The sequence below is a fragment of the Salvelinus namaycush genome, chromosome 8, assembly GCF_016432855.1.
Source record: "Salvelinus namaycush isolate Seneca chromosome 8, SaNama_1.0, whole genome shotgun sequence".
Lineage (NCBI taxonomy): Eukaryota > Metazoa > Chordata > Actinopteri > Salmoniformes > Salmonidae > Salvelinus > Salvelinus namaycush.
This window is the reverse complement of record NC_052314.1, coordinates 31,393,972-31,408,065: the sequence shown is the minus strand read 5'-3', so window position 1 is coordinate 31,408,065 and position 14,094 is coordinate 31,393,972. Positions and strand designations below refer to the sequence as shown.

Here is a 14,094-nt window from a genome sequence, read left to right as displayed (position 1 = left end):
GTGTGTGTCTCCTACTGCTGCAGCTGTCTGCGCTGATGAAGGTAAACAGCACGTGTCATGTTTGACTGTTACTAGGCTCATCCCCAGGGCCCAAAGAGGAAAACGATACCAACAACTATATCTATCTTGTTAGTATAGCTAGGCCCCCCTCCATCTTTTACTAAGTCAACAGTCACTCTGTACATATCTTCTAGGATGCTTCTGTTATGCAAGTTTTCCAATGAGATAGCTCTAGTGTCTCTTGTCTGGTGGTAGTTGTCTCCCTCCCTCCCAATCTGCTTATCAAGTTGCCCTTGTAACAGCTCAAGGTTTCCAACATTTAAAGCGTCCACAGTGTCACAAACGTATTATCGCCTCTCCAGTGGTCTTATGCTTAGAGGAACAATGATAAGCTATGCTTTGAGACATGTTTTCTGTTTGTTTCTACAGAAAGAAGAAGGGAAGGTCCAGGGCCAGCTGAACAACACAGACTCCAGTCAGTACATCCGAGACCTGAAGGACCAGATAGCTGAGCTCAAACACGAGGTGAGCAGTTACAACAGGGGAATACTGAACCAGGGGAATAACAAACACCGCTTGTACCTGTTGTTTTCAGAGACGATTTTGTTAGCTATTTTTCTCACGTGTTTTTGCTCAGATTTGTCTATTTTGAAGCCAACTGTAGAAGTGTAAACTACACCCATAAGCTTCCTGCGCTGAGGGTGTTGATGTACCAGCACACACCCCTCTCCTGTAACTCTATTATTTTAACGCTAAAACCCACTCTTCACCATACTGAGAGAGCAGTGGAGGACCCAGATTGAACAGAATGGAGTCTCATAAACTACTTGTGCTCCTCTGTGTGCACCACAGCTGGCTATTCTCATCCGAATAGCTAGATCAAGGATTTGAAGGTTATGAATTTCATCACATAAATAGACATCTACAAGATCAGCTACAGGTTTGCCGGTTTGACTTTGACACAATCACTTCAGCAGAGTGGGCCATCTTTGATCAGAATAGTGTCCTTCATATAATACAAACACCTGATCAGGCCTGAATGTAGGATTCTCTTGTAGGATTATATATGCAGAACCTGATGCACCCTTTTATTCTGTGTAATGTGTGTGCACGGTATTGTAATATGACATTTGGCACATTTTATAAACAACTGTTATAATGTGAAAAGAGTGGTAGAACCCCAACCCCCCCGAAAGAAAATAACAGAAAAGAGAAGTAGAAGAACAAAGCAACTTGTTTTCTTCCAGCAAATCAATGATTTACCAGGGAGGATGTAGTCAGATTTTTATCTCCTCCTAAAATAAAATAAAAAGAGGACAACAAAAGGCTGGTAGACTTGTGGTTGAACTGAGCTGCACTAAATCATGCATTGTGTCGCTCTGGGTCTCCTATCAAGACTGTGCAGCCAGCCAGGCAGTCAGTTAAACAGTCGGTCAAGCAAGCCGAATAACAGTCAAGGTAGTCAGTCACAGTTAGTCAAACAGGCAGTCAGCCGGGCTGTACTCAGTTGCATCTCAAATTTCACCCTATTCCCTATATAGTGCACTATTTCAAAAGTAGTGCACTATATAGGGAATTGCACTATATAGAGAATAAGATGCCATTTGGGACACAACCAGGGCTGTTGGTGTGGCCAGGGGGTGCTGAAGAATGGGTGGCTGTGAAGCTGTGAATCATGCTTTCTGAAGTGTTGTTGGTGACAGGTTCTGAGTGACAAGAAATGACCTCATAGCCATGATCTGGATGTATAAACCCCTCCCCCATGACCTGAGATATCTAATCCTGGACATGCTACAGTTAGCAGGAAATACTGACAAGACTACTGAATTTGTTTTTATTTGCACACACAAGATGAAATATGGTTATAAGAATTTAAAGACAAAAAAGTAGCAGGATAGGTAAAATATAGAGACATATATATTCTAGTTATTCCATTTTTGTCAGTGGGTAATTATTAGGCCCAATTTCTGCATTTCTTGGTGACAGCAGTAGAGCAGTAGTGAGACCAAAGGCTCAGTGTAGACAGACCAAGGAAAAGAAGGGGTAAAAGTGTGCCGCCCACAATGTGCTATTTCAATCACACATTCTCATAAGAGTGCTGGGTTTACAGTCAGCCACAGAGAGTTGCGCGAAACCAAAGTTGACTAATTTCTCTCAAGATCAAAAAGACGTCTCAAATGGCTCTTGGCTTTTAGCACTTAACTTTCTTTGCACACTTGTGTCAGTCAAACTGGAGTTTGAAATCACTGATCTCTGTCATAAATTGGTAGTTTTTTAAAGCCCTGGTATTTGAGGAAAGTGACATGTACCGGTACAAGAACTAAATTGAGTCATTTCTCTAAGTGTGTCTCTCTCCCTACATGTTTGTCTTTGCGAGGCAGATTGATCCAGGTGACTTCTAGGCAGGGCAGGTGTGGTCCAGAACAACATTTTAACCTGACCTATCTGACCCATCTTTCACTAGTTTCGCAGCCCATACCGAATATATGATGTGTAATTGTTTTGTGGAAGGGAGGAGCATGATCAGTGAATGAACACACGTCTACCAATGAGTGTGAACATGCCTCTTGCATGCGTTTAGAAATCCATCTCCTCCCATTGTCGATATTTCAGAACTGATGTTTTCATTAGTGTTGACCTCATTGTCTTTGTTGTAGTTTGTGCATGTGGTTTCCATAAAGAGCAACAACTCAAATGTTCTCAGGGGCTCTTCCCGTGGCGATGTATGGATCTGTCCCCATTACACTCCGCATGCGCCCCTGTTAAACACCCCTCGTCTGTCTCCACAGATCCGCTGCTTAAAAGGCCAGAGGGCAGGCAGCATGTCCAATCAGCCCAGTTTTGACAGGATCCGCATCGTCAATCACTACATACCAGACGACGAGTCGTACCAATCCTCAGACGAAGACGCAGGCAAGACCCCCTCCCACCTGGACCCTCAGCAGAGCAGTAGCAGCCACACCAGCCTCATCAGGCTGCACCCCTCCCTGGATCTGGATAATAGGCTGGGGGATACAGACAGTGAGGGGGATGATGATGGGGAGGGTCTGGTTCTCACTGTGCCTCCCAACGGCACCCACAAACACACCACCGTGTGACCCGGTAACTGGGTGATGGGCACCATCGCTAGCCTAATGGAGGCTGATCAGGGCTGTTCTGATCTAATACAGGTGGTGTCCATGGTAGCAAGCCACACTCCTCAGGAGCATGACGTCTAAGTCTGTCTATGGGAGTCCAACGTAGGGAGCTTCTTGGAATGGAATCTTTGGAAGCTTGGAGTGGAACGTGTCATCTTTGTCATCAAGTGAAGTCATCGCAGAATCACACCTGTGGTGGAGTTGGCTGTTTTCTTTGTGTTACTCAGTTTGCTTTATTCTTGTTTTGCCAAAACCAGATTGAGGAGGATCATATCAGTGAGTTGCTCTGGTCTGATCCCCAAGTGGATGGATCAGAGAAGGACAACATGAAGGCTCTTTAGCTTCTTGAGCTCCACAGAGCCAGACTGACCACCAAGGGAGTGGATGGGGGACGATGACCCCACCCAGGCAACCAAACTATGGGCTCTCCCTCAGCCCCACAACACCAACCATGGTACAACAGACACAACACACAGAGAGACTGTGCAATAGAATGTTTTACGCTTTATGGTGATGATGACACTTCATTCAATCAGTTTTAATTTTTTATCGCATTTTTAAGTGAACCATCAAAAATGTATAGAGCCATTTTGTGTCTGTCTTTATCATACGGAGGGAATGATGTACTGGAGAGTGATGTCTCTATTGAACATGGTTAAAGAGCCCCAGTATCAAACAATAACTGTGGTTATGTCCCAAATGGCACCCTATTCCCTATATAGTACACTACTTTTGACAGGAACCCTATGGGCCCTGGTCAAAAGTAGTGCACTTTAAAGGGGATAGGGTGCCATTTGGGATACGGATATAAAACCTGCCGTATCCGAAGGTCAATGGGAATCCAGTATCTGTGTATATACTGTATATGTAAATAGTTGTTTTTTTGGGACTTGAAAATGTGTATCTAATGAATTATTGCATATCTAATGTTTATAATGTATTGTATTTTTAGACTGAAAGTGACATATCACTCTTAGTATTGTCAAGACCCATGGATAACTGATTGCCAGACATTTCTTCCACAAACATGGGCTGTGTTCCGATTCTCTACCCTTCTCCAGAAGTGAGCACTCATTCACCTTCCCTCATACTTTTAAATGCATTGGATTGGTGCAAGCATGGCTGAAGGGAGTTTACAGCATTATTCCTTGCACCAATGCATTTCTTTTAAATCCATGTGGGGGAATGTGCGAGTCCACACTCCACGAGGAGGGTAAAGAATGGGAACGTAGCCAATCTCAATGTACTGTATGCGTTTTCTTATCTCATACTTATCTTCTCTGGCAGGATGATTTTCCCTTTGGAGGAAGGACTGATGTAGGATCATTGCATAATTTCATAGATTAGAATACATTTCAGCATGCTGGTTAATGAAAGCATGTACCTAACTTAAGTGAACCAACCATCCCAGATTTAGAGGGCTGATTTTAAAGTACTGCTCTTTCTAAGGTGGGAATCCTAGTCTGTTAATAAAATACAAAAATTACGGGACATAATGAAAAGTATGAGGACAGAGATCTGTGATCTGAATCTTGTATGAACACCAATAACATTAAACAGAGGTATTGCTATGTTGTTCTTTTGCACTAAGTGAATGGCAGTCCAAGCCAAGGGAACATAACTTTATTTACAGAATGCAATATATTAACATAAGAGTGAACAACACTTCTATCTGAAAATACTAAGAAGATGATTCTAAATGTTAGTCAAATGGTAAACTATTCACTATACAATGCACGACTTCTGACTAGAGCCCTGGATGAAAGTAGTGCACAATGTAGGGAATAGGGTGCCATTTGGGACGAATCCTAAGACATGTCCTGTTTTGTTTCCTATGTGAATGAAGCAAAGTGCATTGTGTCAAGTGTTACCAAAGTGTAGGAGCCGTTGTATAGGCCTGGTACCAAATCAGTTTGTGCTGTATAGCCTATAACTCCTGTGGTCATTGTGACGCCTTGGAATGACAGCTCTGGGACCAGGCTGCAACTGTAAACCGTAGGCTCTGCCTGCCAGAGAAATAAGCACCACTCTGTTTCAAAAGGGATGAATGACATTGATTCATTATCAGGATTATCATAACACTAAAACAGCCTCCTCTAGGTTGAAAAATGACCAGAACAAGGGACACCTGATAATAGCTAGATTTGGTCATTTTTGACCGCAGTGGCCCTTTAAGACATTAGAACCACAACTTATCAGCCAATTCAGAATGCACTGCAATCCTCTGACTCATTGTTCAGATGGGTTTTTGTGATACTGTTGTGATATTACCTGGTTAAGTACTATGACAGATGGAATCCATATTTGGAGAGGTATTATGATGCAGTTTTGGCACTTTGAGGGAATAAAATGCATTTTAGAAGAGTAGTCTACATAAGGCAGCGAACCGTTAACACTATGGAATAATTCTTATCACACTCATGTATGTGAGATTGATGTGTGTGACGTCACAAATAAACTAACTATTTGATAACAGTTTTCAGTGTTTTTAGTTCTGTTATGTTAATGTTATAAATGGTAATTACAGATGTGCTGTAGTAGTCACCAAGGTAGGCCATATACAATTTCTTTCTCACTTCTAGTGCAGTATCATGTCATTGTTTTCCAAGTTCTAAAATAACCTCAATAGTTTTGGGTTGCATTAGTGATGTGCTGTTTCCGTGTGTATGTGTATGTATATATATATATATATATACACACTGCTCAAAAAAATAAAGGGAACACTTAAACAACACAATGTAACTCCAAGTCAATCACACTTCTGTGAAATCAAACTGTCCACTTAGGAAGCAACACTGATTGACAATAAATTTCACATGCTGTTGTGCAAATGGAATAGACAAAAGGTGGAAATTATAGGCAATTAGCAAGACACCCCCAATAAAGGAGTGATTCTGCAGGTGGTGACCACAGACCACTTCTCAGTTCCTATGCTTCCTGGCTGATGTTTTGGTCACTTTTGAATGCTGGCGGTGCTTTCACTCTAGTGGTAGCATGAGACGGAGTCTACAACCCACACAAGTGGCTCAGGTAGTGCAGCTCATCCAGGATGGCACATCAATGCGAGCTGTGGCAAGAAGGTTTGCTGTGTCTGTCAGCGTAGTGTCCAGAGCATGGAGGCGCTATCAGGAGACAGGCCAGTACATCAGGAGACGTGGAGGAGGCCGTAGGAGGGCAACAACCCAGCAGCAGGACCGCTACCTCCGCCTTTGTGCAAGGAGGGGCACTGCCAGAGCCCTGCAAAATTACCTCCAGCAGGCCACAAATGTGCATGTGTCAGCATATGGTCTCACAAGGGCTCTGAGGATCTCATCTCGGTACCTAATGGCAGTCAGGCTACCTCTGGCGTGCACATGGAGGGCTGTGCGGCCCCACAAAGAAATGCCACCCCACACCATGACTGACCCACCGCCAAACCGGTCATGCTGGAGGATGTTGCAGGCAGCAGAACGTTCTCCACGGCGTCTCCAGACTCTGTCACGTCTGTCACATGTGCTCATGTGCTCAGTGTGAACCTGCTTTCATCTGTGAAGAGCACAGGGCGCCAGTGGCGAATTTGCCAATCTTGGTGTTCTCTGGCAAATGCCAAACGTCCTGCACGGTGTTGGGCTGTAAGCACAACCCCCACCTGTGGACGTCGGGCCCTCATACCACCCTCATGGAGTCTGTTTCTGACCGTTTGAGCAGACACATGCACATTTGTGGCCTGCTGGAGGTCAATTTTTCACAATTCCTGACATTTAATCCTAGTAAACATTCCCTTTCTTAGGTCAGTTAGGATCACCACTTTATTTTAAGAATGTGAAATGTCAGAATAATAGTACAGAGAATTATTTATTTCATATTTTATTTATTTATTCACATTCCCAGTGGGTCAGAAGTTTACATACACTCAATTAGTATTTGGTAGCATTGCCTATAAATAGTAAAACCAGAGAAACTGATAATTTTGCAGTGGTATCTAGTTTTTTCCAGAGCTGTATATCCTTATAGTCAAATGCATTAGGCATACTTGTTTTCTTTAGATTTTTTTTTTTTGGGGGGGGGGGGGGTAAAATTGTACAGTTAAAACGTACAACGGCCATTGAATAACACATAAAATAATTATACAGCACTTTGTGGCCCTTATTAAACTATATTAATTTGTATTTGCCAATTTGACGAGATTCACTGTAGAGCTTAGTTTGATATAGCGCTGTCAGTAGGTGATGCTCAAACACGACTCCCCTTTCTTTCATCTGCATAAATCTAGAAGTGTCTGAAATAACATTCAGGAAGTAAATCAGTCTGCTGCTTTTAGGAGGGCAACTTTCAGAGCTGCATGTCTAGCAAAGCAACTTTGTGACAACAACACATAAGATCCTTCAGCGGCACTGGACCCGGGTTGTTCTGACAGGTCTGAGAAGCTTTCATTACGCTTGAACTCTGGTATATCTTGAACCTGCTCTGTGACTGTCAACCTATAAATGTTTAAACCAATGGTATAGTATACCGCGTAAAGGGGACGCACATGGGGATAATATTACAATATTTTTAGGTGGGTGCTTATATTTGTCCTGTTTCACACATGTACAAGTGTATTAATACGCATGTGTGAATTGGAAATTGTTTTTTTTTTGCATATCCCAACTCTCCCTGAGACAGACACCCTACGATAGTGGGGTCATTATCAAAGGTCTGACATTATCAACGGCGACCGTGGAGCAATTAGAGTTTAGTGCCTTGCTCAAGGGCACATCGACATATTGTTTACGTTGTCGGCTCAGGGATTCAAACTAGCATACACACTTTTAATCTCATTATTGATAAGAAAACATTTGAGCCTTTTATCTTAACATGTGGATGAGTTGCATAAAAACAGCACGCTGTCCCAATTTATAGCCAAGCGCATGCTGTTTTAATTTTTGTTGACGAAAAAAGTATTTTATTTCCTTTATTAGAATACCCTGAAGTTGGCTGTACATTTATGACTCAGTAACGTTAGCTTGGTTTTTCATCCAATTTGCGAAAGATTTTCTTGCGAATATTTGTTGTGGGGTCCTCCCACTATGACTCCAGAAAGCATGCCGTTTATTAGGCTACAGATGAAATAAATGCTGAACTTCACAGGGTGGTGGAAGTGCACGTTGATGTGCTTGATGCTGATTTCCGATAAATACCGATGGTCTTATTCTGGTGACATGATGATCGATGCTTGGCTGCCTTTAATAACCATAGTAATCTAATTATGTAGGGAGGCTACCTGCACTGTATCTGCGAGCTGTTGGCTAGAGCACACATACCAAAGACCAGAGTGGGCACGATCGCTATATAACTCAACATTGTTTGTGACAAAGCCATCAGTAGAGTAGAAAATGTGATGGAAACCCATTTAACTTTTTATTCGGAACATGGAAATGTAATGTGCACTTTATGCGCACAGCCTTTTGTCCGCAACAAATCAATTTGAATAAAAACACATCTCTGGTGGGAAAATGCACATATTGTTTTATGCAGATTTTAGGAAAATCGCATCCAAATCTGTCGCCAATTGGATGGAAACCTAGCTAGTGGCTGCATGTAATGAACATAATGGCCTTCGCCTCTGTTGAAGGAGTGTGTCAAACTTCGTTAATCCTCTCCTTTCATTTGAAAATGCGTGCTGGATCCATGGCACAATATAGCCTGAACTATATGCATCCAACCTTTTTATGTGGGTAAAGTAGATGTCGGATAAAAAAATGTCATGACAGGCCTGACAACAACAAAAAACACTAAACAAGGTGGGATCTTTTTGTGTCGGTAAAATGTATTACGCGAAAAATGTTGTCGGAAACTATTTCATGCCAAATATTTATATAATAGGCCATCAAATCAAAGTCAACTTGGAGTCACGTGGTGACTTGGCGCTTGACGCTCCTTTCCAATAAATATCGAGGGTCTTATTCTGGTGGCATGATCATAGATGTTAGGATGCCATTTGACAAATAAAAATAATCGCATCATGTAGGCTATATACCCGCATTGTATCTTTGAGCTGTTGGCTAGAACGCACGCGCGAATACCAGCGTGGGCCTACTCACTTTATAGGTTCGCAACACAATCTCACACTCAATTTGTGAAAATATGTCTCAAAAGTATTTCTGCAGATTTTGTGCTTTTTTTGTGTGGCTTGATTCGTGTGAAAAGAAAACATTTTTGTGTAACTTAATTTTTAGGAAAATACACACATTTTTGTGCGACTTAATTCATAGGAAAATAAATTTTGGGGTGAAAACTTTGGAACAATCTTCTGAAAGTTATTGGAGTAATGCATTTTGGACACTGCCTTTTTTTGTGTCCCACATTTATATAAAATAACAAACGTGTTAACAACCCAATAGTGTTAATCAACCATGTTGTAAAAATTGTATTTGTCTAGTTTTGTTGTGGTGTTGATATTTGATTGAGGAATGGGAAATTAATTCATCAATAAATGTGGGGAAACAAGGAACTGCAAAAAAAAGTATGTTTGGTTTAAATTCCCCTGGGGCAACTGCATGGTATTTGGTTTAAATTCCCCTGGGGCAACTGCATGGTATTTGGTTTAAATTCCCCTGGGGCAACTGCATGGTATTTGCAGCAATAAGGAGTCTGGATGGTGATCAATTAAGTCATATCAATGCAGTTAAACAGGTTCATGTAAGATCATGAATTATGTTGACTTGCACTTATGGCGTTTCCAAGGCCATTTTATGATGATTATTAAGGTCATGTCAATCATGTTATACACTTAGGATATTGTAACAAGGCATATGCCAGCATCGTAGGCCTACTGCCTCAGCCCAGAGGCCTACTAGGCTTTCATGGCAACAGCCGTTAGAGCTCACTTTGCCACGTCTGAGCCCTGCTTGGAGTCCCTGTTGCAGCTTTCACTTTCTTCCGTTACATTGGTGGCAGCGTTGGGATCACGTCCAGCTCACGTCTAGTTAAGTGATCTAGTGGTGGGAAGCATTCTGTTCTTCAACATTGTGTTGGGTGTAATTACATTGATATATCTAGTGAACAATGGATAAGCAACATTTTTTTTTACATTTTTAGTCATTTAGCAGACGCTCTTATCCAGAGCGACTTACAGTAGAGTGCATACATTTTATTACATTTTACATACTGAGACAAGGATATCCCTACCGGCCAAACCCTCCCTAACCCGGACGACGCTATGCCACTTGTGCGTCGCCCCACGGACCTCCCGGTTGCGGCCGGCTGCGACAGAGCCTGGGCGTGAACCCAGAGACTCTGGTGGCGCAGCTAGCACTGCGATGCAGTGCCCTAGACCACTGCGCCACCCGGGAGGCTGGGGAGCAACAATGGGCGTGACGGATAGAAGTAGTCACTACAGGTGTGATCAAGCCTTACATCAAAGTTGCCTGAAGCTGAATGGAAAGTGCTATGCCCTGACCAGTTATTCAGAAGAAAATCCTCTGTTACTGTGTAATTTACATACGTTAACTTACCAGTGTGGACCCAAAACCAACACATTCTACACATTTACAAACTGCCTGTTTAAATGTTATTACAACCATGGTGTTATATATCGAATAACCTGACAATGATCCACACCATATGGGTAGGCAAATCATGTAAGTGTGTTATGCAGCAAAACACAAATATCCTTTTTTGGGACGCTAACCAGTAATATGATCTGTTGATCCATCCTGTTCTGATCTAATGAGATGGATGGAGGATTTTCTACGGCCTAGAATTGAGGCCTTTCCCAGTCATGATGGACGAAGCTAGGCACCTCTTGGTTCTCATTGGTGGGGTTATATGTCAAACTCTCCTATACCACTTTGCCCAACATGTTATACCCCAGAGGTTGTAAATAAACTATTTTTAAGGTGATATAACTTGTTTTATTATAGGGCTGTTAAACCCATAGCTTCAGTCTGAATGGCTTCAGACTGAATGGCTTCAGACTGAATGGCTTCAGACTGAATGGCTTCAGACTGAATGGCTTCAGACTGAATGGCTTCAGACTGAACATTTCTCACTGGAAATGTCTGTTGACATTGAACATAGCTTAGGGTTATGGTATTTAATTCATTTCAGACTCTCCTATGCCACTATTCCTATAGGTTGTAAATAAACCCTTTTTAATACTTCTTAAGGATCGGACCCTTCATCTCAATTTCCGCCTAAAATGACATACCCAAATCTAACTGCCTGTAGCTCTGGACATGAAGCAAGGAAATGCATATTATTGGTACCATTTGAAATGAAAAACTTTGAAGTTTGTGGAAATGTGCAATTCATGTAGGATAATATAACACATTAGATCTGGTAAAAGATAAAACAAGCAAAAAACATGCATTTTCCATATTTATTTATTTTTGCATCATTTTTGAAATGCAAAAGTAAGGCCTTACATTTACCTAGGAAGATGGGTGTAAGTTAGATGTTGTCCACAAGACGACATCAGTCTGTGTGTACAGTTTGATACATTCAAGAATGAGAACTCTACATAATATTTTGTATCAAGTCTCCCAGGTGTCCTTCACAAATTTGCCCAAATGTACCCAGGAGGCTGAATTGTTACATATATACATTTCCAAGTACATAACTATAGAGAACATAAACAAAATGCTATGGCAATAGACAATTAAAGTTTACACACTCCAGGAATGTCATACATGAGGAATCATTAGCCTCCCTACATAAAAGGTACTAACCTTCACACCTCTAGATGGCCGGGTGGGGGTGGGTGTGGAGCCAGAGACAGCAGAGGGGTCAGACTGGAGAAGCCAGTTCCTAAATTTGAATGAGTGGGGGATGGAGTACTTGAATGTGGTGTCTTCTAAATTGGCTCCCACAGGTCAACTTACTCTCTACCACTATTGAGGTACAACAACAACAAAAAATCAGTTAGAACTCAAGTTTACTATTACTTATTTTATTTAACCTTTATTTTAGCAGGGGGGTGAGCACTGCATCAATACATCAAATATACAACACATATCTAGAAGCATACACACTTCAAAAGTTTGGGGTCACTTAGAAATGTCCTTGTTTTTGAAAGATAAGCTAATTTTTTGTCCATTAAAATAACATCAAATTGATCAGAAATACAGTGTAGACGTTAATGTTGTAAATGGCTATTGTAGCTGGAAACGGCAGATTTTTTTAATGGAATATCTACATAGGTGTACAGCGGCCCATTATCAGCAACCATCACTCCTGTGTTCCAATGGCAGGTTGCGTTAGCTAATCCAAGTATATCATTTTAAAAGGCTAATTGATCATTAGAAAACACTTGCAATTATGTTAGCACAGCTGAAACTGTTGTTCTGATTAAAGAAGCAATAAAACTGGTCTTTAGACTAGTTGAGTATCTGGAGCATCAGCATTTGTGGGTTCGATTACAGGCTCAAAATGGCTAGAAACAAAGCACTTTATTCTAAAACTTGTCAGTCTAGTCTTGTTCTGAGAAATGAAGGCTATTCCATGTGAGAAATTGCCAAGAAACTGAAGATCTCGTACAACACTGTGTACTACTCCCTTCACAGAACAGCGCAAACTGGCTCTTCCCAGAATAGAAAGAAAAGTGGGTGGCCCCGGTGCACAACTGAGCAAGAGGACAAGTACATTAGTGTCTAGTTTGAGAAACAGACACCTCACAAGTCCTCAACTGGCAGCATCATTAAATGGTACCCGCAAAACACCAGTCTCAACGTCAACAGTGAAGAGGCTCAACGTAAGGCTACTATTATTATAATTATTTTGGTGACTACTTGGTTGATTGACAATGTTGGGTTGTTTGCATGTTTGTTTTTACATATAAATACATTTGGGGCACACACAAAAAGGCAATGTAGAACACCATTGCCCATCATGCATTGTTCTAACAACTTTCAAAAGATTGTTCCGAAGTTTCCCCCCAAAATGTATTTTCCTATGAAAGAAATCACACAAAAATGTGTCTTTTCACGCTAATTAAGCCACACAAAAACGCACAAAATCTGCTGAAATACTTTTTGTACATATTTGCACGAAGTGAGTGTGAGATTGTGTTGCGGCTAAAGCAAAAATGTTGGTAAGAAAACTCAGTAGAAAACTCAGTAGAGTTAAAAATGTGCTGGATTTTTTTATTCGGCACATGGGAATTTCATCTCAAAAGGTATTTTTAAGTGCACTACATCACTCACAGCCTTTTATTCGCAACAAGTAGCCTACATTTGATGGAAACACATATCTGCCTAAGGTTCTTCGAAAAACTTTGAGGAGCTTACAAGAACCCTTTTTGAACCCCTATTTTATTTAGTGTGGTAAGAAAATGCTAATATTGTTTTTATGTGGATTTGTGAATATTTGCATGGAAATCTGTCGTCAGTTGGATGGAAACCTAGCTAGTGTCATTGATTCAATCCTTCAATTTTGGGATTATATTGAACATTTCAATAAGCAAACACTTGTATTTTAAAAACAAAGAAGTTAGCCTAGTAATTATAAATATTTCAGCAATTATATTTGTTTGTACCCTACTCCATAAAATAAAATGAGCCTATTACAGAAAACCTTATGCACATAAAACAGCTGATAACCCATAATTACAAAACATCTGGAAAAATACACCAAGGACCTGTTTCATAAACTGTGCATAGAGGTAAAACAAATAAATTAGATGACTGGTTATTTAGTTTGAATGGGGACACCTACAAGAAACGCTCTACCAATGCTCCTTGTGTGGAAAGAGTTTTACCAAGTTAGGGGGCCTGATTAGGCATGACAGGACACACTCAGGAGGGGATAAAACCTACCACTGCTCCCATTGTGGATAGAGATTTAACTACAAAACATTGAATGTATAGGCCTGATGCTGAATAATGATAAATGGCCTCATAATGTATGTTTATTCATATAAACAAACAACAATAACTGATAGGCCTTGCATTGGTGTTGCCAAAGGCATTCATAAGATTTTGGGTGGCCTATCAGATTT

At 41.1% G+C, this 14,094-nt stretch overlaps 1 protein-coding gene across 5 annotated transcripts in view; it reads left to right on the top strand.

The window, feature by feature from the left end:
- Positions 1 to 14,094, top strand: part of LOC120052614 (ecotropic viral integration site 5 protein homolog) — a 109,750-nt gene that overhangs the window by 93,690 nt on the left and 1,966 nt on the right. For 4 of the 5 annotated variants that reach the window (XM_038999634.1, XM_038999631.1, XM_038999633.1 and 1 more), the window contains 2 exons: positions 430 to 525; positions 2,790 to 5,615. In XM_038999634.1, the coding sequence (XP_038855562.1) occupies positions 430 to 525; positions 2,790 to 3,098 (405 nt within the window). In that variant the 3' untranslated portion in view covers positions 3,099 to 5,615. Of the gene's footprint in view, positions 1 to 429; positions 526 to 2,789; positions 5,616 to 14,094 lie in introns of those variants that run through there. The other variant, XM_038999635.1, reaches the window with a different exon arrangement.